This window comes from Neofelis nebulosa, chromosome 16 (assembly GCF_028018385.1).
Source record: "Neofelis nebulosa isolate mNeoNeb1 chromosome 16, mNeoNeb1.pri, whole genome shotgun sequence".
NCBI lineage: Eukaryota > Metazoa > Chordata > Mammalia > Carnivora > Felidae > Neofelis > Neofelis nebulosa.
The window spans coordinates 55,467,858-55,492,651 of record NC_080797.1 but is presented as its reverse complement, the minus strand read 5'-3'; the positions used below and the strand labels follow the sequence as shown (position 1 = coordinate 55,492,651).

The 24,794-nt window shown below is 38.1% G+C and overlaps 1 protein-coding gene across 4 annotated transcripts; it reads left to right on the top strand.

Annotated features, from left to right (window-relative positions):
* DDX52 (DExD-box helicase 52) lies at window positions 1-22,170 on the top strand. Of its 4 annotated transcripts, none has more exons than XM_058704226.1 (16): window positions 1-128; window positions 1,173-1,252; window positions 1,286-1,368; window positions 6,238-6,365; window positions 7,307-7,492; window positions 9,292-9,435; window positions 10,094-10,205; window positions 11,057-11,129; window positions 11,635-11,838; window positions 13,476-13,566; window positions 16,297-16,419; window positions 16,553-16,703; window positions 16,895-16,970; window positions 18,247-18,318; window positions 18,896-18,988; window positions 21,512-22,170. In XM_058704226.1, the coding sequence occupies exons 1-16, from the start codon at window positions 42-44 to the stop codon at window positions 21,567-21,569; spliced, it is 1,761 nt and encodes a 586-aa protein (XP_058560209.1). In that variant the 5' UTR covers window positions 1-41; the 3' UTR covers window positions 21,570-22,170. The 4 variants fall into 4 exon arrangements, with proteins under 4 accessions (XP_058560209.1, XP_058560208.1, XP_058560211.1 ...); XM_058704228.1 differs by having other exon boundaries at window positions 31-128; window positions 1,207-1,252; XM_058704225.1 differs by having other exon boundaries at window positions 1,173-1,368; window positions 21,512-22,169.
* Window positions 22,171-24,794: the final 2,624 nt, after the last annotated feature.

Here is a 24,794-nt window from a genome sequence, read left to right as displayed (position 1 = left end):
CTGCGCAGGCGCCCTGCGGTCGCGGAGCTGTCTGGGTAAAAATGGATGCTCACGATCTCTTTCGCCGGCTTGGCGTGGGGGCCAAATTCGACGTGAGACGTTTCTCGGCGGACGCGGCGCGATTCCAGGTACTGTGCGCAGATCAACAAGTCTGAGTAACAGAGAAGGCGCAGGAGCCCGAAAATGATCTGGCTACTGGTAGAGCCGGCACGCGGAGGCCGTGGCCTGGTCGTGAGGCATTTCCTTTCTTTTTGCGTTGGGTTCGAGCGCAGACCTATCCGGTCAAGTCCTGCCTTCCGAGTGAACTCTTACTCCTCTTTTATAGTCTTAGGTGGGCCTGGCACGGAAACCCTTGCCCCCTCACCGGTTTCTAGTTTATTCAAAGCACAATTAGAATCCTTTCAAAAGTAGCTATTTCTCCAAAACTGGTGGAAAGGGATTTCAAAAACAGAATTAACCCAAAATGAAGAGAACAGTTTCTTTCACTGTAGTCTACCCAGGTTGGTTTGCCGTGCGTATAGCTTTAGTGGGCATGGGTCTTTTTATTCCCACACCCTCGTGGCGTGTAAAGTTACCTATGAGAAGAGTGATTTAGAAATGGGGAATCTTACATAGGGAAGTGGCGGGTGAATGATAAGCCAGGAGAAGTTAGTTGGGGCCCGATTATGGAAAATCTTAAGTATCAACCTTGTCATTGGGCGACACGTGTGTTTCACCTTTCTCTGGCAGTATGGTGTTAAGAGTCTGAACTTGAGACAGATTTTTGGGGTCCAAATACTTTTGAGACCTTGGTCAAGTTGTTTGACCTCCAAATGCCGAGAATTTTTTCATTGGTAATATCGCTGTTTACCTCTTACCGTTGTTGAAGGCTGAGGTAATTTAATGTATACAAACATGCTTAGAAATCTGCCTGACAGCATATAGATGTTATGCTGATAAGCATATATGTGTTAATTGCTATTATGATTATTACTGTTAAAAGGTCAGGAAAGTTGTCATCTTGTGTTCTTTTTGCCCAAAACACACTTGTCAGTTCAACAAACACCTTTCACCCTTGGTGAAAGGGTAAAAAAAGATGGTGAGTTATTATACCCACATCCTTACTTGCCAATACTGCTTGGGTGAAAGCAATGTCAGTCGGTAGATTGCTTTTTACATTTTTTGGGTTTTAGGTAGGAAAAAGGAAATATGACTTTGATTCTTCAGAGGCGCTGCAGGGACTGGACTTCTTTGGAAACAAGAAGTCTGTCCCAGGTGAGTTTGGAGCATCAAGAACTCATCAGGAGCTTCAAGATGAAGAGAAAAAAGAAAGCCTAACTGAAAGGAAGAGGGAGCAGACCAAAAAAAAGAGGAAGATGATGACTTCAGGTTAGTGTTTGGTTTCTTTTTTTCCTTCTTTATTATTTTTTTTCAATTACAAAAATATTAATACAGGCTTAAGGTCAGACAATATACTGTCATTCCATTAGTTAATGGCATTCAGGTTGTTTCCAGGTATTTCCCATTACAGATATTGTTACTATAAAGGTATTTGTGGAGGGCCTTAGATATTTGTGGTTCAATTGGTTGAGCCTCTGACTCTTGATTTCGGGCTGAGATCATAATCCCAGGGTCGTGGGATTGAGCTCCAAGTTGGACTCCGCACTGAGTGTGGAGCCTGCTTAAGATTCTTTCTCTCTGTGCCCCTTTCCCCCTGCTCACTCACACTCTCTTTCTCTCTCCAAAAAAAAAAAAAAAAAAAAAAAAAAGATACCTGTACATATATCCTTTTGTCCTGTTATTTCTTTTTTTTTTTTAAGTAAAAATTTAAATAAATGTTTATTTACTTATTTTTGAGGGTGGGGAGGGGCAGAGAGAGAGAGGGAGAGAGAATCCCAAGCAGGCTCCACACTGTCAGCTGTCAGTGCAGAGCCTGGCTTGGGGCTTGAATTAACGAACCTAGAGATCATGACCTGAGCCAAAATCAAGAGTCCTCAAAGGACTGAGCTACCCAGGTGCTCCATAGGTCCTGTTATTTCTGTAATTAGCATCCCAAAAGTGGAATCACTGGCTGAAAGAGTATGCTCACTTCTTTCTCTAAACATATACTGAAAAATGACTTCCCACACCCTTGTCAATGCTGGATACTACTGGTCTTAAATTCTTTGTCAATCTAATGAATGAAACTTTTTTTGTTTATATTTTCTTGATAACTGGTGCGTTGAGCATTTTTTTATGCTTTAGTGGATATTTACATTTCAACATTTGTGAACCATCTGTTCTTACTCTTTGCCTATTTTTCATAGGTTTGGTTGTTTATTTCTGTACTGTATCTTCTTCATTATAGCTGTTAAGTTTCCTAGCTGTTTACCTTTTTCAATAAAATAAATCCTTATACATGGTTTTTAAAAGTTATACAGTGGTTAGAAGCAAATCTTCTTCTCATTCTTCTCACTATTTCTAGTCCCTTATTTCTCCAGAGGCAACCACTATTAATCATTTTCTTATGTATTTTTGTAAAGATATATATTCATTATAATTATACTTCCTTTTATTACCTGAATAATAGCATACTGTATATGTTATTCTATTCTGAACCCTTCCTCCTCCTACACTTTGTTAAAACAACAACAACATATTTGGAGATTGTTTGCAACCAGTAGGAATTGCACTGCCTTTCTCATTTTAACAAAATAGTATCCCATTGTACATTCCATAATCAATTTAACAAATTCCTTTGTGATGGACATTTAGTTTGTTTCCTCACTTTTGCTATTATCGTGTTGGCAATAAATGCTATTCCACTTATCTTTGTGTGTATGTGGGGGTTATATCTGATAAATTCTTAGAAAAGAAATTTCAGGGGCACCTGGGTGGCTCAGTCGGTTAAGCGGCCGACTTCAGCTCAGGTCATGATCTTGCGGTTCGTGAGTTCGAGCCCCGCGTCGGGCTCTGTGCTGACAGCTTAGAGCCTGGAGCCTGTTTCAGATTCTGTGTCTCCCTCTCTCTGACCCTCCCCCATTCATGCTCTGTCTCTCTCTGTCTCAAAAATAAATAAGTGTTGGGGTGCCTGGGTGGCGCAGTCGGTTAAGCGTCCGACTTCAGCCAGGTCACGATCTCACGGTCCGTGAGTTCGAGCCCCGCGTCAGGCTCTGGGCTCATGGCTCGGAGCCTGGAGCCTGTTTCCGATTCTGTGTCTCCCTCTCTCTCTGCCCCTCCCCCATTCATGCTCTGTCTCTCTCTGTCCCAAAAATAAATTAAAAAAAACGTTGGAAAAAAAAAAAATTAACATAAATAAATAAATAAATAAATAAATAAGTGTTAAAAAAAAAAAAAAGAAATTTCAGGGGCACCTGGGTGGCTCAGTTGGTTAAGCGTTTGACTCTCGATTTCGACTCAGGTCATGATCTCATGTTCCTGAGATGGAGCCCCACGTTGGGCTGTTGGGCTCTGTGCTGAGTGTAGAGCCTGCTTGGAATTCTCTCCCCCAGCCCCTCCCCTGCTTGTATGCCTGGCGAGCTCTTTCTCTCTGTCTCCCTCTGTCTCTCTGTCTCTCTCTCTCTCTCAAACTCAAAATAAATAAACGTTAAAAGAAAAAGAAATGGAATTTCAGTGTTAACAAATAGATTTAAATTTAGGTATTTTGGAATTGTCCACCAGAAACATTGTATCAACAGGAAGTCCACTGCTGTGTTCATTGAATCATAGTATAGGGTATGCCATTACACATTGTAGGGATGTTATTACATAATTGACTTGACAAGTCCTTGTATAAGGACATTTACTTTGTTTCCACAGTTTTGCTGTTACAGTGTTACAATAACAGTCATTTTACTTCCCTGACTGCAAAGCCTTCCACCAAAATTAGTTAAAAGAAAAAAAAAAATGACCAGCCACAAATTTGGGAAAAGGATTCAAATGTTAAGCAACCAGAAATATAACTTAGCACATATGTGGCATAGTGCAGAGTGGTGTGGCATACCATGTTTTTGTTTTTGTTTTTGTTTGAGAAAGAGAGAAAGCACATGCACACATGTGTGGAAGAGGGACAGAGGTAGAGAGTCTCAATCCTACTACCTTAAGATCATGACCTGAGCCAAAATCAAGAGTCAGACGCTCAACTGACTGAGGCACCTTGGTGCCCCATGGCATATCATGCTTTGATTGTTCAACTAAATATTTTCTCCCTAAAATGATAATGTAGAATCAATGTAAAACAAACTCAGTTAAAATTCCAGTAGGCTTTTTGGGTAGAAATTGACAAAGGAATTAAAAAAAAAAAAAGTTAGACATACACCTACCATATGATGCACGTATTTCACTCCAAGAATTTACCTAAGAGAAAGGAAAGCTTATGTCCTCACGAAGACTTCTACACACATGTTCATAGCAGCTTTATTTTCAGTAGCTAAAAACTGGAAATGACCCAAATGTCCTTCAATAGGTGAAGGATAAACAATTTGTATATCCATACAATGGAATGCTACGTATAAGAAAAAAAGTTAACTATTGACACATGCTCAACATGGATGAATCTCAAAATAACTATTCTGAGTGAAAGAAGCCAGACTAAATTGAGCATATATTACATGATTCCATTTATATAAAATTCCAGAAAAGCAAATTATCTCTAGTGAGAAAGCAGATATGTGGTTGCTTAGGGATAGAGCAGTGCATTAAAAGGGGCCACAAGGAAATTTGGGGTGGTGATGGGTATAGCTTGAATGGGGTGATGATTTAACAGGTGTATACATATGTCAAAATTCCTCAAATTTATACTTTTTTTTAAATGTCATTTATCTATTTTTGAGAGACAGAATGAGAGTGCAAGAGGGCTAGGGGCAGTGAGAGAGGGAGAGAAAATCCCAAGCAGGCTCTGCACTGTCAGCACAGAGCCCAACACGGGGCTCAAACCCATGAACCGTGAGATCATGATCTGAGCAGAAATCAAGAGTCGGACATTCAACCGACTAAGCTACCCAGGCGCCTCCCAAATTTATACTTCAAATAAATGCAATTTATTGTATGTCAATTGTGCCTCAGTGAAGTGAAAAAATTTTAAAAGAAATACCAGAAGTGGTCTTGCTTATTGTTCTTCTTAGAATTTTTAAGGTTATTCTTACATATTTATTTTGCCATGTGAACTTTATTTTTTTTTACGTTTATTTTTGAGAGGCAGAGAGAGCGAGGGAGACACAGAATCCGAAGCAGACTCCAGGCTCTGAGCTGTCAGCACAGAGCCCGACACAGGGCTCGAACTCATGAACCATGAGATCATGACCTGAGCGGAAGTCAGACACTCAACTGACTGAGCCACCCAGGTGTCTGCCACATGAATTTTAAAGTCAGCTAGTCTGGTTTCCAAAACAATCCTGTCATGACTTTTCGTTAAACTAATTTTAGTTATAGTGAGAATGGCTATCTTTATATTACAGTAGTCCTTACTATGCTGTGTTCATTGCTATTATAAGTGAAATATTTTCTTTCATAGTATTTATTTTCTAACTGGTTACATACAGAAAAACTGGTTGTCTCATTGAAATCTCTCTTAAATTTTTTTAAATGTTTTTATTTATTTGGAGACAGAGCAAGAGGGAGAGGGTCATAGAGGGGGGCGGGGAGAGAATCCCAAGCAGGCTCCAAGTTGTCAATGCAGAGCCCCATATGGGGCTCAATCTCAGGGACCATGAGATCATGACTTGGGCTGATATCAAAAGTCAGACACTTAACTGACTGAGCCACAGAGGCGCCCCTGGAATCTGTTATTTAAGTATTTTCAATTTGATCTCTTGTTGTTTTCAAGTATACAGTCATCTACATAGTACACAGCTGAAATAACTTCAGAGCTCTGATTTTACCAACAGAGAACTTGCCTCTCCGTTTCCAATTTTTATACCTCTTATTACTTTCTTTTCTCTAGTTGTATTAGCTAGTGCTTTACTTTAGTGTGAAGCTATGGCCTGTTTGCTACACTCAAGAATGTTGCACTTAAGGGGTGCCTAGGTGGCTCAGTTGGTTAAGCATCTGACTTCGACTCAGGTCATGATATCACAGTTCATGGGTTCTAGCTTCACATTGGTCTCTGTGCTGACAGCTCAGAGCCTGGAGCCTGCTTTGGATCCTCTGTTTCCCTCTCTCTCTCTGCTCTTCCCTGCTCATGTTCACTCTCTCTCTCTCTCTCTCTCAAAAATAAATAAACATTAAGAAAAAAAAGGATGTTGCATTTAAAATCTTTTAATTTTTTGATATATATTTTAGAAATTACTTCTCAAGAAGAAGGTTCTATACAGTGGATATCATCTGTGGAAGCAAAAATTGAAGATAAAAAAATTAAAAGAGAAAATAAACTAACTTCAGGGAAGTTGGAGAATCTCAGAAAAGAAAAGGTTAGAAAAATGTCTTAGCCCCAGTTGATTTTCTGACCTAGTGAATTTTGCCTTGTCCTTGGAGTGTTCTGTTGGTAAAAGTGAATACAGTATGTGTGTATACACACATACATACTATTCTTATATAGTATACTATATTTATATACTACATACTATGTAATTTCTTGACCTGTTCAAATTTCAAGATTGATAATGTATTTGGAATGAATCTTTTTAAATTTCATATCCCCTTTGATAAACAAAATTTTCCCCCTTTCTTCTCTTTGTTAAGCTGGTTTAGAAAAGATTTCCTCTGACAGGGATTTGAGAGTTAGAATTCTTAAGAAACCTATTTTATACCTTGGGACTAGGGGGAGTAGAATACAGAAAAAACAACAAATATATCATTGTCATGTCTGTTGCACGCCTGCCATGTTACAGATGGAGAATATTGTTCAGCTCACTTCAGGAACCCAGAATCCAGAATTTGGCTCTCTATCAGAGAATGGAAAATAAACCAAATCAACACTCTAGACTCTGTTTTTGGTCCTCAGTTTTAATAAGTAGAGTTTAGAGTAAATCATCAAAAAGCATTGGCACTTGTGTGGTTAAGTGGCATATAAAGAAAAATACTAGATGGATTCAATTTCTGCCTTCTAGAAGCTTATATAAAATTACAAGTTAATAATTACCATGGTAGCATATTAATATGAATAACACATTACTCATGGTATTGACACATTAATATGAAGAAAGTGGATGGATGGGTTTTATTGTTATGAAGGTCTTCTGTCTATGAAAGGGCATGAAATATATCTAGTATCTGTATCTTTTAGTGCTTGGAATTTCACCAAAAAGTTTCATGCTACTAAAGCTTATCCTGGAAACTGTTACTGTTGTTTTATAACATCTTATAAAGTATATGACCATAGTTATGGTGACCCCTTTCTTTCACTTTTCAGATAAACTTCTTCCGGAATAAACACAAAATTCATGTCCAAGGAACTGATCTTCCTGACCCAATCGCTACATTTCAGCAACTTGACCAGGAATATGAAATCAATTCTCGACTACTTCAGAACATTCTAGATGCAGGCTTCCAGATGCCTACACCAATCCAAATGCAAGCCATTCCAGTTATGCTGCATGTGAGTATGAAGGTCTATGATGCCTCTAACATTCCTTCCTCTGTGTATTAGCCCGTTCTCTTCCATATTTGAAGTTTTTCCTTTCTACCTTATCTCCCCCTGTTGAAATCCTCCCTTTACTTTTAAGGTCCATCTCAAATGTCTGTGCCACCATATCACTATAATTCAATGTGATCTTTTTCTTTTACCAACCCTGTTTCCTCTACCACCAGTTCTCCAAGGTATTCAGTGTGTTCTTTTTCTTACCACATTTATCTTACACTTTACTCTATGTTTATACTAATTATGTTTACCTTTTGCATTTTTCTAGAGTGTAAACCCTCTGAGGATAAGGACTGTTCTGTTTATTCATCCCTGATTAATTTATAATTCCCAGGAACTATTTCTGAAATATAGAATTCTTGTACAGCCTGACTTTTTTTTCCCCAATACTTTTTGCTATTGAAGTATACTTTATATAATAAAATGCATACATTCTAAGTTCACAGTTCAGTGAATTCCAACAAGGCATACCCTATGTAACTGTCACCCCAGTGGGGATGTGTAACATTTCTGTTGCTCCAGAAAATTCTGTGCCCTTTCCATTCAGTCCTCACTCCTGCCCAGAGGTAACCACTGTTCTAGTTTCTATTGCATGTATATTAGTTTTGCCTCTTCTAGAATGTCATATAAGTGGTATCGTCCATTATTTATTTTTATTTTTTTATCTCTGGTTTCTTTCACTCTGCATAGATTGTTTTTGAGATTTATCCATGTTGCATTGATCAGTAATTTGTGAGTAGAATTCTGTTGTTTGAAAATATCACAATTTGTTTATCTACTGGTTGATAGAGGTATGGATTAATTTAGGAGTTTTGGAAATGAAATTTTTCTGAGGTTTCTTTTTGTACTAACGAGAGCTGACTTTTCCCCCCAGGTAGCCAAGATGGCCTTTGGTTCTGGTAGCCAAAAGATATGTGTTACCTTTTCATCCATACTTGTCCTTTCTGTTTTCTTTGGGAACTGAAGTGAGAGTACTTTTGAATGATGTTGACTCACATTATAGTAAATTTGCTTCTAATTTTCATTTAAGATTATTTCTGTTGCAACTTAAAGCTTTAAAATCATAGTGACTTTTTGAAGACTGTCACATAAATTACTGTCACTCAGGATATTGCCAGTTTTTATTTATTACCTTCAGCCATTCTGTTATTTATTAAAACCTTCGCTATGGAGGGGCGTCTGGGTGGCTCAGTTGGTTAAGTGTCCGGCTCTTAATTTTCAGGTCAGGTCATGATTTCATGGTTCATGAGATCAAGCCACGAGTTGAGCTCTGTGCTGACGGCATGGAGCCTGCTTAGGATTCTCTCTCTGCTTCTCCCCCCACACTCATTCGCTAACTCGCTCTCTCTTAAAATAAATAATTAAACTTAAAAAAAAAAAACAAAACCATCTTCCCTAGGGATTGAGCAATACTGACATTGGGGGGAAAAGTTGGTTTTAGAATTTTGCTTTGATAAGAGTTTAGTGCAAAAGAAAAATTGAAGTAATGGAAATACTTGAGGTTTTGAATTATCTTTGGATTTTAGTTATCCATATTCTTTACCCAGTTCAAATGGAATTTGGTGGCAATGCTCAGAAACTCCACGGGGCACTGGTGGATGATGTTAGAAAAGCAAATGTGGGAAAAGTTAGATTAGCAGTGGGAATATGAATGACTGCATTCATTATGATTATTTTATTATCTCTGTGGCTGGTTGCATTACTTAACCATGCTCTGGAAAGTTTATGTACTTATATGTAATATGCCTTGTTTTTAGGGTCGAGAACTTCTGGCTTCTGCTCCTACTGGATCTGGAAAGACTTTGGCTTTTAGCATTCCCATTTTGATGCAACTAAAACAACCCACAAATAAAGGCTTCAGAGCCCTGATTATATCACCAACACGAGAACTTGCCAACCAGGTATGACTTGTAGCTTTGAAAGAGGATGGGTTTGGTGTTTGCTTCAGTCATTTCTTTTATGAGGGTAATAAAAAGATCTCAAAAAGAGTAAGGTCCTTGTTTTTTGGCATGGGCAAGTATTCTGTACAGGCATTCTATTCTGTATCTTACTGTTCATGGGCAAGTTTTTTGTCTTTTTATGATGTTCTAAAACAACGATTTTAACATTAATGATTCTTTGGTAAATGCTCTAAGACCTTTTAAGCTTAGGCTACGGTAATATATAGTTCCTCTCTAAAATGTATTTTTCTCACCTAGGTGAATGAAACCTCATCTCAGTTTTTGAGAGGAAAAAAAAAACATACAGTGACCTGTTCTACCCTTCCAATGTGCTTAATAGAAAATACATGCCAAGTATGAAATAGTTTTATAATAGCACTATGTTCTAAAAACAGTACATAGCAGATTGGAAAATGCCGAGATTCCAGGTTAATGTACATGTTATTATGGGTTTAATTTCCCACATTGAGTATAGGGTTTACTTAAATAAATAAAACTTTAAGATAAATAAATAACTTATTCATGGGTTGGTAATAGATTTATTTTAATAATGTAAACAAGACAGTACATCTCATTTAAGTATCTTAGCAGCTAATGTTTTTATCATTTTCCATTTTAGATTCACCGAGAGTTAGTAAAAATCTCTGAGGGAACAGGATTCAGGATACACATGATACACAAAGCAGCAGTGGCAGCCAAGAAATTTGGACCTAAATCATCTAAGAAGTTTGGTAAGGGATTCATGTTTGAGCTGTAGAGCATACAAGGGACTTGCAAATTACAGATATTCTGTCACCTAAGAGTTCTTAAAAATGTAGGCATGCACACAATCAGTTTGGTTTTTAGAGAAGCTAAAAGAGATCTCCCCGTTCCCACTCAGTAGTTATATAAATATATACCAGTGATTCTCAACCAGAGGCAATTTTGCCCCCACCCACCTTCCACCCCAGGGACATTTGGCAATATCTGGAGACACCTTAAGTTGTCAGAACTGGGGTGCTACTAACCTGTGGTAGGTAGAGGCCAGGGATGCTGTTAAACATCTTGCAATGCACAAGACTGTCCCCTACAACAAAACATTATCTGGACCATAATGTCAGTAGTGCTAAGGCTGAGAAACCCTGCCTTATACTATTGATTTTTAATCTGCCATGGAAATACTCTGCAGGTAAGAATGGCTCACATCCCTACCCTTGTATCAGTCAGAAAACCAGCTTTTACCTGTCTTTCATCTTGAGCTTCTAAGTAAAATTTCATTTAAAGAAAGGATTTTTCTGAGAAACAAAATGAAGTATTTGAAAATAACACTGTTGGATTATAGTGTTCTTGCTTCTTAGAAGTTGAGTAGGCAGATCAAATATAAAAGGAGAGTAAGCATAATTTGTGCTATGATGGATTAAAAAAATATATATGTTAGCTTACAAATAAGAAAGAACTTGTGTTGGTGTAGTAAGATAGCGAGTATAACGTCCCCCTCCTCTCCCCTCTTCAGGTTATTCACTGAAATTCAGGAGACTTAATTCCCTAGTTTGAGGGAAATGAATCTTGCTTTTACAATCTGTACTATTTGTTTCTCCTATAGATATTCTTGTGACTACTCCAAATCGACTAATCTACTTATTAAAGCAGGATCCTCCAGGAATAGATTTAACAAGGTACAGATAACATTTTAATCTCTCTTATGTGTATTTTCACTTGGTTGATTATATTTTGTCCTTGATTGCTTGTATTATTGCCTTTTGGAGCTTGCAATCTACCAACTTCTAGTCAGTGTTTGTGCTGAGAACAATGGTTTTTATTAAACACAGGAAAATAACTGTCTGGTCTAGAAGAAAGTTACAGATTCTGATAAGCAGTTAGTACAGAATTCCCTTAGATGTTTTCATAGCTTTCAGCAGTGGTGATGGAGTTTATAAGGTCTATGTGAAGCTCTGTTGTTGCTAATGGGACCTCCTTTCTTTGAGGCTAACAGAATAGAACACTACTTTATGTTTACCTTGTTTTTACCTTTTTCCTGCTGATTTTTATTTTACCTTTTTCTGGTATGCTGTGTGGATCTGAGAAGGAGCATAATGGTTTGACTTCTTGTATCCCCACAATTTAGTGAAGCGTCTTAGATCTTCCAGTTCAATACCCACAAATTGTGTTGTTATTTCTTAGTGTTGAGTGGCTGGTGGTAGATGAATCAGACAAACTGTTTGAAGATGGCAAAACTGGGTTCAGAGACCAGCTGGCTTCCATTTTCCTGGCCTGCACATCCCATAAGGTCAGAAGAGCTATGTTCAGTGCAACTTTTGCATATGATGTGGAGCAGTGGTGCAAACTCAACCTGGACAATGTCATCACTGTATCCATTGGAGCAAGGTAATTGTTCTTCTGTGTTATCCACTGATTTTTGGTTTTTTAATACAAGTCCTTTCTTTTTTAGATTCAAGGAGATAGGTTGTTTGGCCTTAGATTAATAACAGGGAAAGTTTTACTGAATTCTTTAAAGTCAAGATTGATTAAGCATTTTCTATTTTAGAATAATCCAAGGGGAGATTCTCAAGTTGTCATGTTAGTATTTCTGTCATTCAGTTGATTTTTCCCATCCACAAAGCATGACCTGAGTTCTGTAGCCACCCAGGGGATTTAGTTTCTTGGATGGCTTAATTAAGTAGGACGACAGAGGAGAAAGCTGATATTACCAAGCCCCTTGATTTATAATTCCTTTAAAAAAAATACTTGGGGGAGCATTTTATGCTAAGTGAATGTGCACTAGTAGAAAAAAGTTGTAGGAAATTATAGCCACTTGATATAATATTGTGTAACCTAAGAAATGATAAGTATGAAAATTATTATGAAAAAGTTCTTTATAATACCATATTAAGTAAAAAAAAAAAAAAAAAAAAAAAGCTAAATGGGAGAATAAAAAATGCCCCGTCTACTTTAAACTTAAAACTTCTGTTATATAAAAAGAAAGTAGGGGCGCCTGGGTGGCTCTGTCAGTTGAACGTCCGGCTCTTGGTTTCAGCTCAGGTCATGATCTCGCAGTTTGTAGTTCAAGCCCGGCATTGGGCTGTGCAGTGACTGCCCAGAGCCTGCTTGGGATTCTTGGTCTCCCTCTCTCTTTGCCCCTCCCCCACTCTTGCACAAAATAACTCTTTCTCTCTCAAAATAAGTAAACTTGAGGAAAAAAAAGAAAGCAGAACAAATTCACCATAAAGGCAGACAACAGAAGGGAAAAAATATTTATGACATAGTGTAGTGTACTACAGCATCCTACAATGTTTATAAAGCCTTAAGATACCTCCCCCACAACTGTCTACTAAAAAACTTGCTAATCGTTAAGAAAAAAAGCTCAGACAAGTAATAACGACCTTAAAATTGTTCTAATTATTTGATCCAGTAATTTTATTTTTAGAATTTTTTTGTAATTAAATACATGAAAATTTATGACCAGACTACAAAAAAATGTCAAAATTTATTCTAAAATGGTAGAGTTATGGACAATTGGTTGTTTATTTTTGAGTGAGAGAGAGAGACAGAGTGCAAGCAGGGGAGGGGCAGAGAGAGAGAGGGAGACACAGAATCTGAAGCAGGTTCCAGGCTCTGAGCTGTCAGCACAAAGCCCAACGCGGGGCTCAAACTCACGAATCATGATATCATGACCTGAGCCAAAGTTGGACGCTTAACTGACTGAGCCACCCAGGTGCCCCAAATTTTCTTTAGATAACATTTATAGTTAGAATAAAACATTTAAAAATAACTTTGGGGCACCTGGATGGCTCAGTTGGAAGATTGTGCAACTCTTGATCTCAGGGTTGTGAGTTCAAGTCCCCCCTTGGGTATAGGGTTTATTTTGTCTTCAGATTAAGGTATAAATAATTAAATGCTTATATTGACAATGGAAAGGTTGATTCTTTGGGGGTTATATGTAAGTTTTTTCATTTATTTAGAATTCAGGCTGTGGGGAAACAAAAATTGGTTCTTGCAATCTTCAAGGTATGTTTTCCTTTCAGGAATTCTGCAGTAGAGACTGTAGAACAAGAGCTTCTCTTTGTTGGGTCTGAGACTGGGAAGCTTCTGGCCATGAGAGAACTTGTTAAAAAGGTATATTTGGACTATCTTCTTGAATTTGGATGAAACTCATCAAGTCTTAGATGACTGGTGGGAGGCTGAGCACTATTCCTATATCATATTAGTAATCCAGTGGTAAATTTGTAAGCACATTAGGTCAACTGTTGTCCCAAGGCTGGGAGGCTCACCACTTAGAATATGCTAAGTTTTCTGTTCCAGCTCAGGGTGGGCTAGGAAAAGACCTACCTCCTGCCCTGAAAGCCTCTTTTTTCCACATCTTCCACATCTGTATTGGCTCCCTTCATCTCCCGCCATCCTTCTGCTGGTTTCTTATAGAACTGGAGCACTGTAGAACGAGTAGGACACTGAGTACGGTTTTCTGTTTTTATCCCTTCAGTAAGTATTGAGTAGAAGCCATAGTTAAAAAGTTAACTATGAGGGGTCAGGGCAGGGAATAATAAAACAAATAGAAATCCTAAGCCCTGTCCTTAGAATTTGTTCTTTTTTAGGGGTAAAAGAAATATACTTGTGTAAGATAGTTTGCAATAAAGTGTCCTAAAAGGGTTTTTCTTAAAAAAAATTTTTTTTCCTAACGTTTATTTATTATTGAGAGGCAGAGAGAGACAGAGTATGAGCATGGGGGCGCAGAGAGAGGAGGAGACACAGAATCTGAAACAGGCTTCAGGCTCTGAGCCGTTACCACAGAGCCCGATGTTGGGCTTAAACTCACAAACTGCGAGATCCTGACTTGAGCCAAAGTCAGACGCTCAACCGACTGAGCCACCCAGGCGCCCCATAAAAGCGTTTTTCTTAAGCATCCCTGTAGTCTTCCTGGGGCCAAGAGGGAGAGTTGAATTGGTTGGGGATAGCCTTATGGAGGAAATGCTACTACTGTGGGCCTTGAAGGATCTGTGAGATAAAAGGGTGGGGGAAGTTAGTGGTTGGAGGAGTAACTAGAGCAAAGTCTAAGCAGTGCACGTGAACACAGTGGGTTTGGGAGACTCATGAAGAGGTCACCTGTCTAAGGCAAAGAGTTTAAGGTGAGAATTAAAGATCAAGTTGGACAGGAAAGTAGGGGTCACCTTAAGAGAAACCACCAGACATTTTAAGGAAATGAATTTTAAGGAAAATTACTTAAACAGTGACTAAAAGTAAGGAAACCAATTAGTACGTTGTTAAATTAGGCTGCTTAGAGATGAGGAGGAAATAAATGAGGGAAATGAGGGTGACAGCCTCAGTGGTGGAAAATTAAGAGCAGTTGGAGGATGAAAGGGAAAGGTGTTTGCAAGTACCTAGTGACTATAGAAGGGGTGAAGAGCTTCAACTATGGAGCCAGACTACCTGGACTGGAATTCTCGCTTTAGGCAAATTAACCTCATGCCTTTGTCTTGTATAAAATGGAAATAATAATATTTCCCTCAGGGAATAGTTTTAGTATTAATGAGTTAATATAAATATAGCGCTTACAATAGTGCTTGGCACATGATGCTTGTGCATTAGTTTCATCAATATTCTTTTTTTTTTTTTCAACGTTTTTTTTAATTTATTTTTGGGACAGAGAGAGACAGAGCATGAACGGGGGAGGGGCAGAGAGAGAGGGAGACACAGAATCGGAAACAGGCTCCAGGCTCCGAGCCATCAGCCCAGAGCCTGACGCGGGGCTCGAACTCACAGACCGCGAGATCGTGACCTGGCTGAAGTCGGAAGCTTAACCGACTGTGCCACCCAGGCGCCCCAGTTTCATCAATATTCTTAAAGATATCATTTGGCTCTAGGAAATTTAAGGTTTTCCACATGGATACTCAACCTAGAGATTATACATCCGGGATCTCTAGCCATGTCTGGTCCTTAGGAAGTCTGTAAACCCTCTGATGATATGTCAGATTTTGTGTGAATGCATGGTTGCCTATTAGCTTCATAGCCTCGGTAGATTCCGAAAGGGGAGTTTGTGAACCAAAGTAAAAAGGTTAACCCCTGGGGCGCCTGGGTGGCTTGGTCGGTTAAGCATCCGACTTTGGCTCAGGTCATGATCTCAACGGTCCGTGAGTTCGAGCCCCGCATCGGGCTCTGTGCTGACAGCTCAGAGCCTGGAGCCTGTTTCAGATTCTGTGTCTCCCTCTCTCTCTGCCCCTCCCCTGTTCATGCTCTGTCTCTCTCTGTCTCAAAAATAAATAAACGTTAAAAAAAAAAAAATTTTTTTTAATTTAAAAAATAAAAAAAAAAAGGTTAAACCCTAATACAGCAGTTGAAAATATAGAAAGCTGGTTTGAAAGAGATGTGGGGTTTGATGATAGAAATGTAAACATCTGGTTAGAGCTGGTAGTTGGTAACAGATTCTGTCTAACATAATAAGATAGCGATTATATTGAGAGACCGGAGAACCAAAGACTAAGCTTTGGAGGAATACCCACGATTAGGATAAACAATGAATTAAAAAGAGAGTTAATACATTTTAGCAGAATTTAAAAATCTCTGAGGCACAAAAGCCAAGAGATGATTGTTTTAAGGAGTGGGCATCTATCATTGTAAAAGAGTAAAGGGGATTAATTAGATATTATTGGAATTAGCACGATGAAATAAGAGTTCAAGCTGAGAATGGATGGTGAAGAAGATGACGGCAGGTGTAGACCACTGATCTGAGAAATTGGCAATAAAAAGTGCATTAAATTGAATTTGGTGCTTTTATGAACTAAAATCATATGAAATACTGTGATTTTATTCTTGATTATGGGTTATATGTGCTGATTTTTGCCTTTCTTTTAGGGTTTCAACCCACCCGTTCTTGTTTTTGTTCAGTCCATTGAAAGGGCTAAAGAACTATTTCATGAGCTCATATATGAAGGTATAAATGTGGATGTTATTCATGCTGAGAGAACACAGCAACAGGTAAAGCCAAATGTGTACTTTGAAAATGATAAAGAACGACTAAATTTTAAAATATTGGCATGAAATTTATGAAGTACTTGTTTTCTATTCCCAGAGTGGTACTAAAACATATAACACGTGTTTTATTAAACAGAGAGATAACACAGTCCACAGCTTCAGAGCTGGAAAAATCTGGGTTCTTATTTGTACAGCCTTGCTAGCCAGAGGGATTGATTTTAAAGGTGTGAACTTGGTGATCAACTATGACTTTCCAACCAGCTCAGTGGAATATATCCACAGGATCGGTGAGTTGTGTCTCCTGTCCCCACCCCTGCCACCACCGTTGGGCACCACTCATTTTAATGCCTCCTGTTCTCTTCCAATGTGCTTATTTTTTTAGTGCTCATTTTAGTGAAAAGCCAGTGACTTATATGTAAATCTTGAAGTTCCCTTTCCCCAGAAAAGTGTTTTTATGGTCTGATTTTTTTTTCCTTAGGTCGAACTGGAAGAGCAGGGCATAAAGGAAAAGCTGTTACATTTTTCACTGAGGATGATAAGCCATTATTAAGAAGGTAAATTAGGAAAAATAACTTAGTATTAAGATGGCAAGATCACTTCCTAAGTATATGCACACACAATTAACAGATAATTACAAGATGGTCAGGTCCCAAATTCTGTTATGGTGTTAGTCAACCAGATTTTAGCCATGACCAAGGGAAAAATGGTCAAAGGGCCTTGATTTTGCCTATCCATTATTAGATTTTGGAAGTATTCATAATGGAATGTTCGTTGTTAAATTTCAGACTCAGGATTCTCCCAATAGCCATTGGTTAATATTACTTATAATTTAATAGTGAAGTTTTTGGTTTAGTGAATAAAGTTAACCCCTGAGTCTTGTCATCCCAGTCAAAATTATCCCTTAACCATGGTGCATCCTTCCCTTTAATCTTAGGGGCATATGGAATTTTATGTTTAGTCCTAGGAAAAACTATTTTAGTAACATATTCCAGTATTATTCAGTTGCAGCCCCTTGAAGCCTGGGTAACATATGATATACTTTTAGAACCTTGGGTCTTAATTTAGCCCATCATCATAGATTTTAAAATAAAAGCAGAGTTTCCTACATTTTAGCTGCCTACAATGAATTTAGACTCACGATAATTGATAGCACTTCACATTTCTAAGAAATGAGTTATGGCCAAAGGCAGTCTGTACTTTGATCTGTTCAATTTGTGCCTTCTGAACCTTGGCTCTGGCAGCCTTGGATTCACTTTGAGCAGACTTTTCACAAGTTCATGTGTAGAGTAGTATATTCCAACAGCCTAGATTGATATACAGTCTCCTCAGTAACTCCCAAGCATGTGAATATGATGACCTCCATATCAACATAACTATGCCTCTCAGTTTTCCATCTGGGAAATGGGGATAATGATAGTATTTCATTAGTAAAGGGTTGTTGTGTATGTTGAATAAGTTATTATATACGTGAAAAGCCTAAGATCATGCCAAGTGCATAGGTAAGCACTAGTATCTAATAAATTGAAGCTTGTGCCTTCTTTAGTTTGTGCCTCATCCAGGATCGGGTTTAGTAGCTTTTTAGGGCTTGATAAATGTTGAGAAATAGCTGCTAGATAAAATTCCTCATCGTCACATGGATTTCAGTCCAGCAGATAGTTCTAATTCAGTGTGATTACATCTGGTGGTAATTTACAGCAGAACACTATACTGCATTTGTTTCTTTTGTGTAGTTTTAGTTCCTCTTGAGTTGCACAGAGGGTTTAATGCATAAACATCACTTTAATGCTTTATGGGTTTATACAGATTTATGCTTATGGGTTCCTTTTTCAGTGTTGCCAATGTTATACAGCAGGCCGGATGTCCTGTACCAGAATACATAAAAGGTTTCCAAAAACTACCAAGGTACAGTCTTGAATTTACCTAGATCTTCTCCCTCTCTTTCTCTCTCTCTGTATGCATTCTTGCTTTCACACTCTTACAATTACAGTTCTAGCAATACTACTACTTTTAGAAATTTTAAAATAAAAGTTAATTCCTTTTTAATATCTGTGAATGTTATATCTTCTTCCCTTGTCAGTTTTTTCATTCTTGAAATATTAAGTATTCAGATTTTTTAAAAAGTATTCAATGTAAGTGACGAAATATGCTTAGAATTGATTTTAGTTCATAGCACTAATAGAAAACAGTTGCTCAAAATCAAACTGTAATGCTTGTTGGCACAGGCTATAAGTGTGACACTGGACATATTTTAATCATAATCAGTGGCTTTTTAAGAAATTGAATTTATCATCCCTTTGGGTTACCTCTCTAAATGCTATTAGGTAATTTGGCATTTTAAAGTGGATACAGTGTCGTCATAAACCCGTAAGTAGATTAAAAAGTGAATTTTTATGATCAAGAATCAAAACCAGTTTTAGCTTTAGCTATTTTTGATTAAGTTCCACTGAATTTAATTCTTTCCTCTCTTTGTAACTTTCAGCAAACAAAAGAAAAAGATGATTAAGAAGCCATTGGAAAGGGAGAGCATTAGTACAACTCCAAAATATTTCTTAGAAAAAGCTAAGAATAAACAGTAAGTATATGATGAGAAAAGTTGCTGTTCGACTCTGTCATATAGTAGACGCTATTTTTCCTTAGGATAAATTTTTTGAGGTAGAATTGATAGGTTCAGTCTGTTATATAGAATGTGATAAAAGTAATACATCTTAGGTTGCCTGTGATTTGGGAACTTGGATGATTCAATCTTGGAATTTTTCTGTATTTGTATATTAATACTCAGGTTTTTTCTATCTTTGAAAGTATGATTTCAGTTCACTTTGAATTAGGATTGCACTGCCCACCACCTCCACACAGCCTACACCAGGACATGTTGCTGAGGCAGTTAGGGCTATTGACTCACATTGATGGAGTCGTCCCTGAAGCTCCCTATTCAGGCAGGATTTCAGTACGATCTTAGGCTTATGCTGAAGCACACTGTAACACCTCTAAAAAGTATGCTTTGGGTAAATTTGTAGTGGTTTAGCTGAGTTTTATGAGGATGTTAAAGCATTGATTTTTTTTGGCACACACAAGACTACCTTTTGATAGAGGTAGTCAAAACCATGCTAATCAATGCTACTCTTCACACTATTGAAGGAAAATGACACTTCAAATTCTACTGGTACCAGTTAACATATAATATATACAAAATGTAGGCCTTTACCAAGTACCTTTTCTCCTGCCAGGTGCTTGCGTAAATGAATGAATATAAAATGAGGCCCCTTTCCTAGAGTTTGGGAAAGGAGATTAGTATACATGAAAAAAATTAGAGAATAATTTTTAAATAAAAGTTTAGAGATGAGAAATATTTTGAATTGGTGTCATTACAAAAAGCTTCAAGGAGGTAGAACTGTCTTTAAGGACAGGTAACATTTAGGCCATATAAAAGAGACAGGCATGAAAACTGGCATTGCACTTTCCTTCTAAGTCTTACTTGACATTTTGTATTGACTATGAGAAAGTGATGTTTGGTTCAAGTATATAGAGTGAACAGTGTCCCAAAGTTTTAGTGAAGTTTTAAGCTTTAATAACTTGGAAAGAATAAATGCTACAAACTTACAAAAGCGTCATTTGAAAACTTAAAACATTTTGTTTGTACTTATTTGTGTTAATTCTTAATACGTTTTTAAATTTTTTTGTGACAGCAGTTCTGGGTAACACTTAAACCAGTGGATTGGTAGAAACAGTCACCCTGCTTGGCCACCTTGGTCACCTAACCTGTCTTGTTAGACGTTTTCTTGTGGTGGGCTGTATCATAACTGTTGTGTATGCATCAGAACCTTATTCTTTGAGTGATCTTAAAGCAAGAATTAGAAATGTAATCTCTTCAGGCACTGAGCAACAGCTGATGAAAGTTTTAACAAAAGTCAGAAATCAACTGGAGTATAAGATGCTGGGTATGTTGAATGTTAATAAGAAACTTCAGTATTTTAAAGAATTATACTTTGTTGATTTTTTAAGTTTGTAGCATTTACACTTGAGGTGTTAAAGCTTCAAGCTGTGCTTTGAGACTTTGAGGACACTTGGTATAAATCTTGTCATTGCAGCCCCCCATGTACAATGCTATGGCTGTCTCCATTGTCCTTACATTTAAAAGCCATCCTTCTTCATAGAGCATGTAAACAACACCTGATCTGACCCTTGCTCACCTTTTTGGTGTTTCTTTAATGACCCTAGATGACCCTAGACCCAACACTAGATGTTCCTTTAATGACCCTACCCACACCTTGCTGATAACGCTGAAGTTCATATCTTCAGGCCCAGCTTTCCATATCAACCTGAATCCTGTTGCCTAGTGGACCTGACTTTAGTCTCTATAAACTCAATCTGGTACAGTGGAGGGAAAAATTGGATTTGGAGTCAGAAGAACTGGCTCTAATACCACCTTTTCTTGGGGTATTAGTGACTTTGGACAAGTCACTTACCCCTATGTCTGATGGAAATAAGTATGTAAATCATTCCCAACTCTGCTACTCAAGGTTGGTTGAGGATTAAATGAGTGAGTATACATCCAGGAGCTTTGCATTACTAAACTATAGTAGGAAAACATTGGTTATCTTCTCAAAACTTTTTTCCTTTTTCTTTGTTAAACACCTAATTGATGGGATTCATCAAACTCTAAAATCAGACAGTCAGGGTTCATATTTAACGTTAATTACCAGTGTGTGATAATCAGCAAGTTACTCAACCACTTTGCCTCATAAATGAGGGTAATAATCGAATCTTTTTCATAAGTTTGGGAGATTATCTGAGTTGATACATATGAAGCACTTATAGCAGTATCTAGCTCTTAATCAATGTGAACCCTTATTAGACCACCGTCAGGCTGTCTTTTATACCATGTTGTAGTGTGGTTTCCTGTGATGTTCTGTCTTACTTAGGGGGTTGTGGTTTTCTAAAGGGCAAAAACCACATCTAATGCATCCTTGTGTTCCTAGTGCCTCATGTACTTGATTATACAGTAGGCTTCAGGAAACGTTTATTAAACTGGCAGAGTTTTAGACAGTACGTATATCTAGAATGTTAGATTCAACTTTCTCTAATTTTCTTGTCACAGGAAAAAGGTCACTGGTCAGAACAGCAAGAAGAAAGTAGCTCTTGAAGACAAAAGTTAAAAACAAACTTTCTAAAAGACTTTATCAGAAATGTAGTTTAATGATCCCAGCATGAATGTTGTTTTCATGGAATACTTCAAATCCTGTAATCACCTGTAACATTTGAAAGCAACTACAAGAACATGGGACTGATGAAAAATGATCCTAAACTATCAATGCATCATGTCAAATTTCAATTTGTTGGTGACTTTTAACTGATTACACAATGGAAATAACATTCATTGACATTTCTGTGGTTTGAATCCAGAGAGATACTTCTTATAGAAGAACAAAAGCTTATGCTAAAATTAACACCCAAATGTGGTGAACTCTTAAGGAATTTTCCCTTCAAGTATGAAGGAAGGTGTGATGTATGCTGTGGAGAGTCATCTGGAACCAGATTTAAAAGTAAAGCCTTGAGGGGCGCCTGGGTGGCTCAGTCGGTTAAGCGTCCGACTTCGCCTCAGGTCATGATCTCACAGTCCGTGAGTTCGAGCGCCGCTTCGGGCTCTGTGCTGACAGCTCAGAGCCTGGAGCCTGCTTCAGATTCTGTGTCTCCCTCTCTCTCTGACCTTCCCCCGTTCATGCTCTGTCTCTGTCTCAAAAATAAATAAACATTAAAAAAAAAAAAAAAAAGTAAAGCCTTGAGACTGAATGCCCCTTTCTACCACCACCACCCATTCCACCCTCACTTTTTGAGGAGGGGAGGGTGCTAGACAAGAAGCAGCACAGGCTGTCTACCAAGATTAAACCATCTACTGCTCTCTTTATTTTACTATTTCTTACTTTGTTGATGGCATTTTGTGGCATGAGCCACAACAAACAGCCTCTTCTGTGGCTGATTATTAAAGTTCCCTAGGATTTTAAATTCTTTGGTCTATTAAATATCCTTCTACCTCATTGGTAAGATAGCTTATACCTTATTTGTCATAGTGTTGCAACTGCGAGATTATGGTCAGCCTCTCCCTTTCTTTCTTCCATTTTCTATCACTTAATCATGCCCTTTCCTGTCTCTTTCCATTCAAGATTACTTTGCTCGAAAACTGATAAACACTTTATCCTGATAAGGAAGAATGTTCCTGTTACTTGATATACCTGTGGCTGCATTCTCTTACAGCTTGTCTTTCCTGAGGTTTTATGGCCCTGTATCCATTTAGTAAACAGGTCTCTGCCAAAGCTAAAGAATTAAGGTTATATAGTGATGGAGACTATTCACTCTTAGCAGATTTTTCTTAGTTGCTAGTTTTGTACAGCTGGAATAAAAAATCAACTCCATACATGTGAAGTACTTAGAGTGGCATCTGAGAAGATTGCTAGTTATTATCAGTACTACTACAGTACTATAATTTAAATAATCTTAGCTTAGTAGCATTTGAATTACACTTAATTTCCTTTATTGTCAGCCTTTTATTCGAAAGTCAGAACAGGTAGATTCCAACTTGAGTATTTTAAATGAGACAAATTGTTCACCTTCAGAATTTATGCAAATGGAGACCATTTGCTATAAGGTGCAAAAAAATAACTTACAAGCATGTGATTTTTCTCTGTTCTTGTAAACACATCCTTGACACTATATATCCTGGAGGTAGTTGTGATGGTGCCACCTCTTTGCCAGCTGTGTGACTTTGAATAGGTTCTTTAATTTCTCAGAGCTTCTGTTTTTTCATGTATGAAATGGGGGTAATATCAACTATGTCTCAACATTGGAAGGACCCAGCTCTGCCTGACATGTTACAAACTCCTGCCAAATATTCCTTAAACAAACATGATATATTTGGTGAGGAATACAAAGCTTAATAACACAGTCTGTGCCCTTAGAGTGTAGCAGTGGCTATAAAGTAAGGGAACAAATAGCGTGGCAAATGTTGTGTTAGACGTAAGGCCAAGGTGCTGAAGCAAGGGAGGATTGGCATCTAACATGTCATGGAAGGCTGACATCCTGTGCTGAGTCTAGCAGATGTAGGAATCCACAGGCAAAGGAGAACAAAGTATCCAGGCAGAAACAAGAGATCACATCTTGATCCTTCATATAGTCCCTTCATTTGACTTTATTTCCTTTTTTTTTTTTTTTTTTTTACTATTTTCTTCTGTGTAACTACCCATCCTTAAATAACAGCGGCGACATCAACTTGGTTTGTCAATGGATTCATACTGAATTTAGCATATTTATGTCATTTGGAACTATATGCTACACAAATTTCAGTTTCGCCTAAAGAGGAGGAATGAAATTAGTTATGAAAAGAGAACAGGTGATAACAAATAGCTGGTCTAGTGAAATGAGCAAGGACTTTTATGTGAAACATGTGGGCTTGAATCCTGGTGCTGCTGCTTTGCAGCTCTATGACCTGGACAAATTACAACTTCTTTTAACCTTGGTTTTCTCATCTGTAAAATTCCAATACTAACTCTTAGGGCCACTGAGGATTTGAAAAAATGCAGTAAGGCTCCCCACCAATGATTTGTGCCCAATAAAGGATAACTATTATAAATGGTTTCCCTGGGGGTACCTGGGTGGCTTAGTTAAGCATCCGTCTTACATTCAGGTCATGATCTCACAGTTCGTGTGTTCCAGACTGGCATCGGGCTCTCTGCTTAGTGAGCAGATCTCGCTTCAGATCCTCTGTCTTCCTCCCGCTGACCCTCCCTAGCTCCGCGTGTGCGCGTGCTCTCTCTCAAAAATAAACCTTAAAAAAAAAAGTGGTTTCCTTGTAAAACACCTGAGGCAAGAGTGAAAGATAAAGCCAGTTATAATTAATCCACTACTTGCTAATAAGCAAACTGCTTTAAGACTTGAAAAAGTTTACATTGGACTTTTGTATTTTACTCACAGTAGTTCGCACAGGGGAAAAAAAAATAAAAGTAAAAATATGCCCAGGTGGGTTCAGAATAATGATGACCTGCTTTCCAAACACCGTTGTTTTGCCCTGCTTGCAAGTACAGGGAAAGCGGATTTTGGGTGGCTTGGTGGCAGAACCAAACACAAGCACGTTGGAGGTTTATACGTGGGTTGGGTTTATTTGAGTTAGCCTGCTTTACTAAGTTAAAATTTAAATACCTTCATCTTCTGGGGTGGGTACCAAATGGAAGCTGCCGGGTTCCGGGGGAGAGAGATGATCACTCATCAGCGCTGTGAAGCTATCAAAGGAGCGTCCAGGATCCATCTATTCTTTACGGGTAAAAATCATAAAGGAATACCCGTGCACTCATCATTGCAGTTTTCAAAGCAGGATTCGATCTTCTCTTCAC

What these genes read in the sequence shown, in the direction of transcription:
- DDX52 (XM_058704225.1), top strand. Translation starts at nt 42, where the DNA reads ATGGATGCTCACGATCTCTTTCGCCGGCTTGGCGTGGGGGCCAAATTC. An exon ending in CGGACGCGGCGCGATTCCAG is followed by an intron (nt 129 to 1,172) that starts GTACTGTGCGCA and finishes TTTGGGTTTTAG; the next exon opens with GTAGGAAAAAGGAAATATGA. An exon ending in GATAAGCCATTATTAAGAAG is followed by an intron (nt 16,971 to 18,246) that starts GTAAATTAGGAA and finishes TTCCTTTTTCAG; the next exon opens with TGTTGCCAATGTTATACAGC.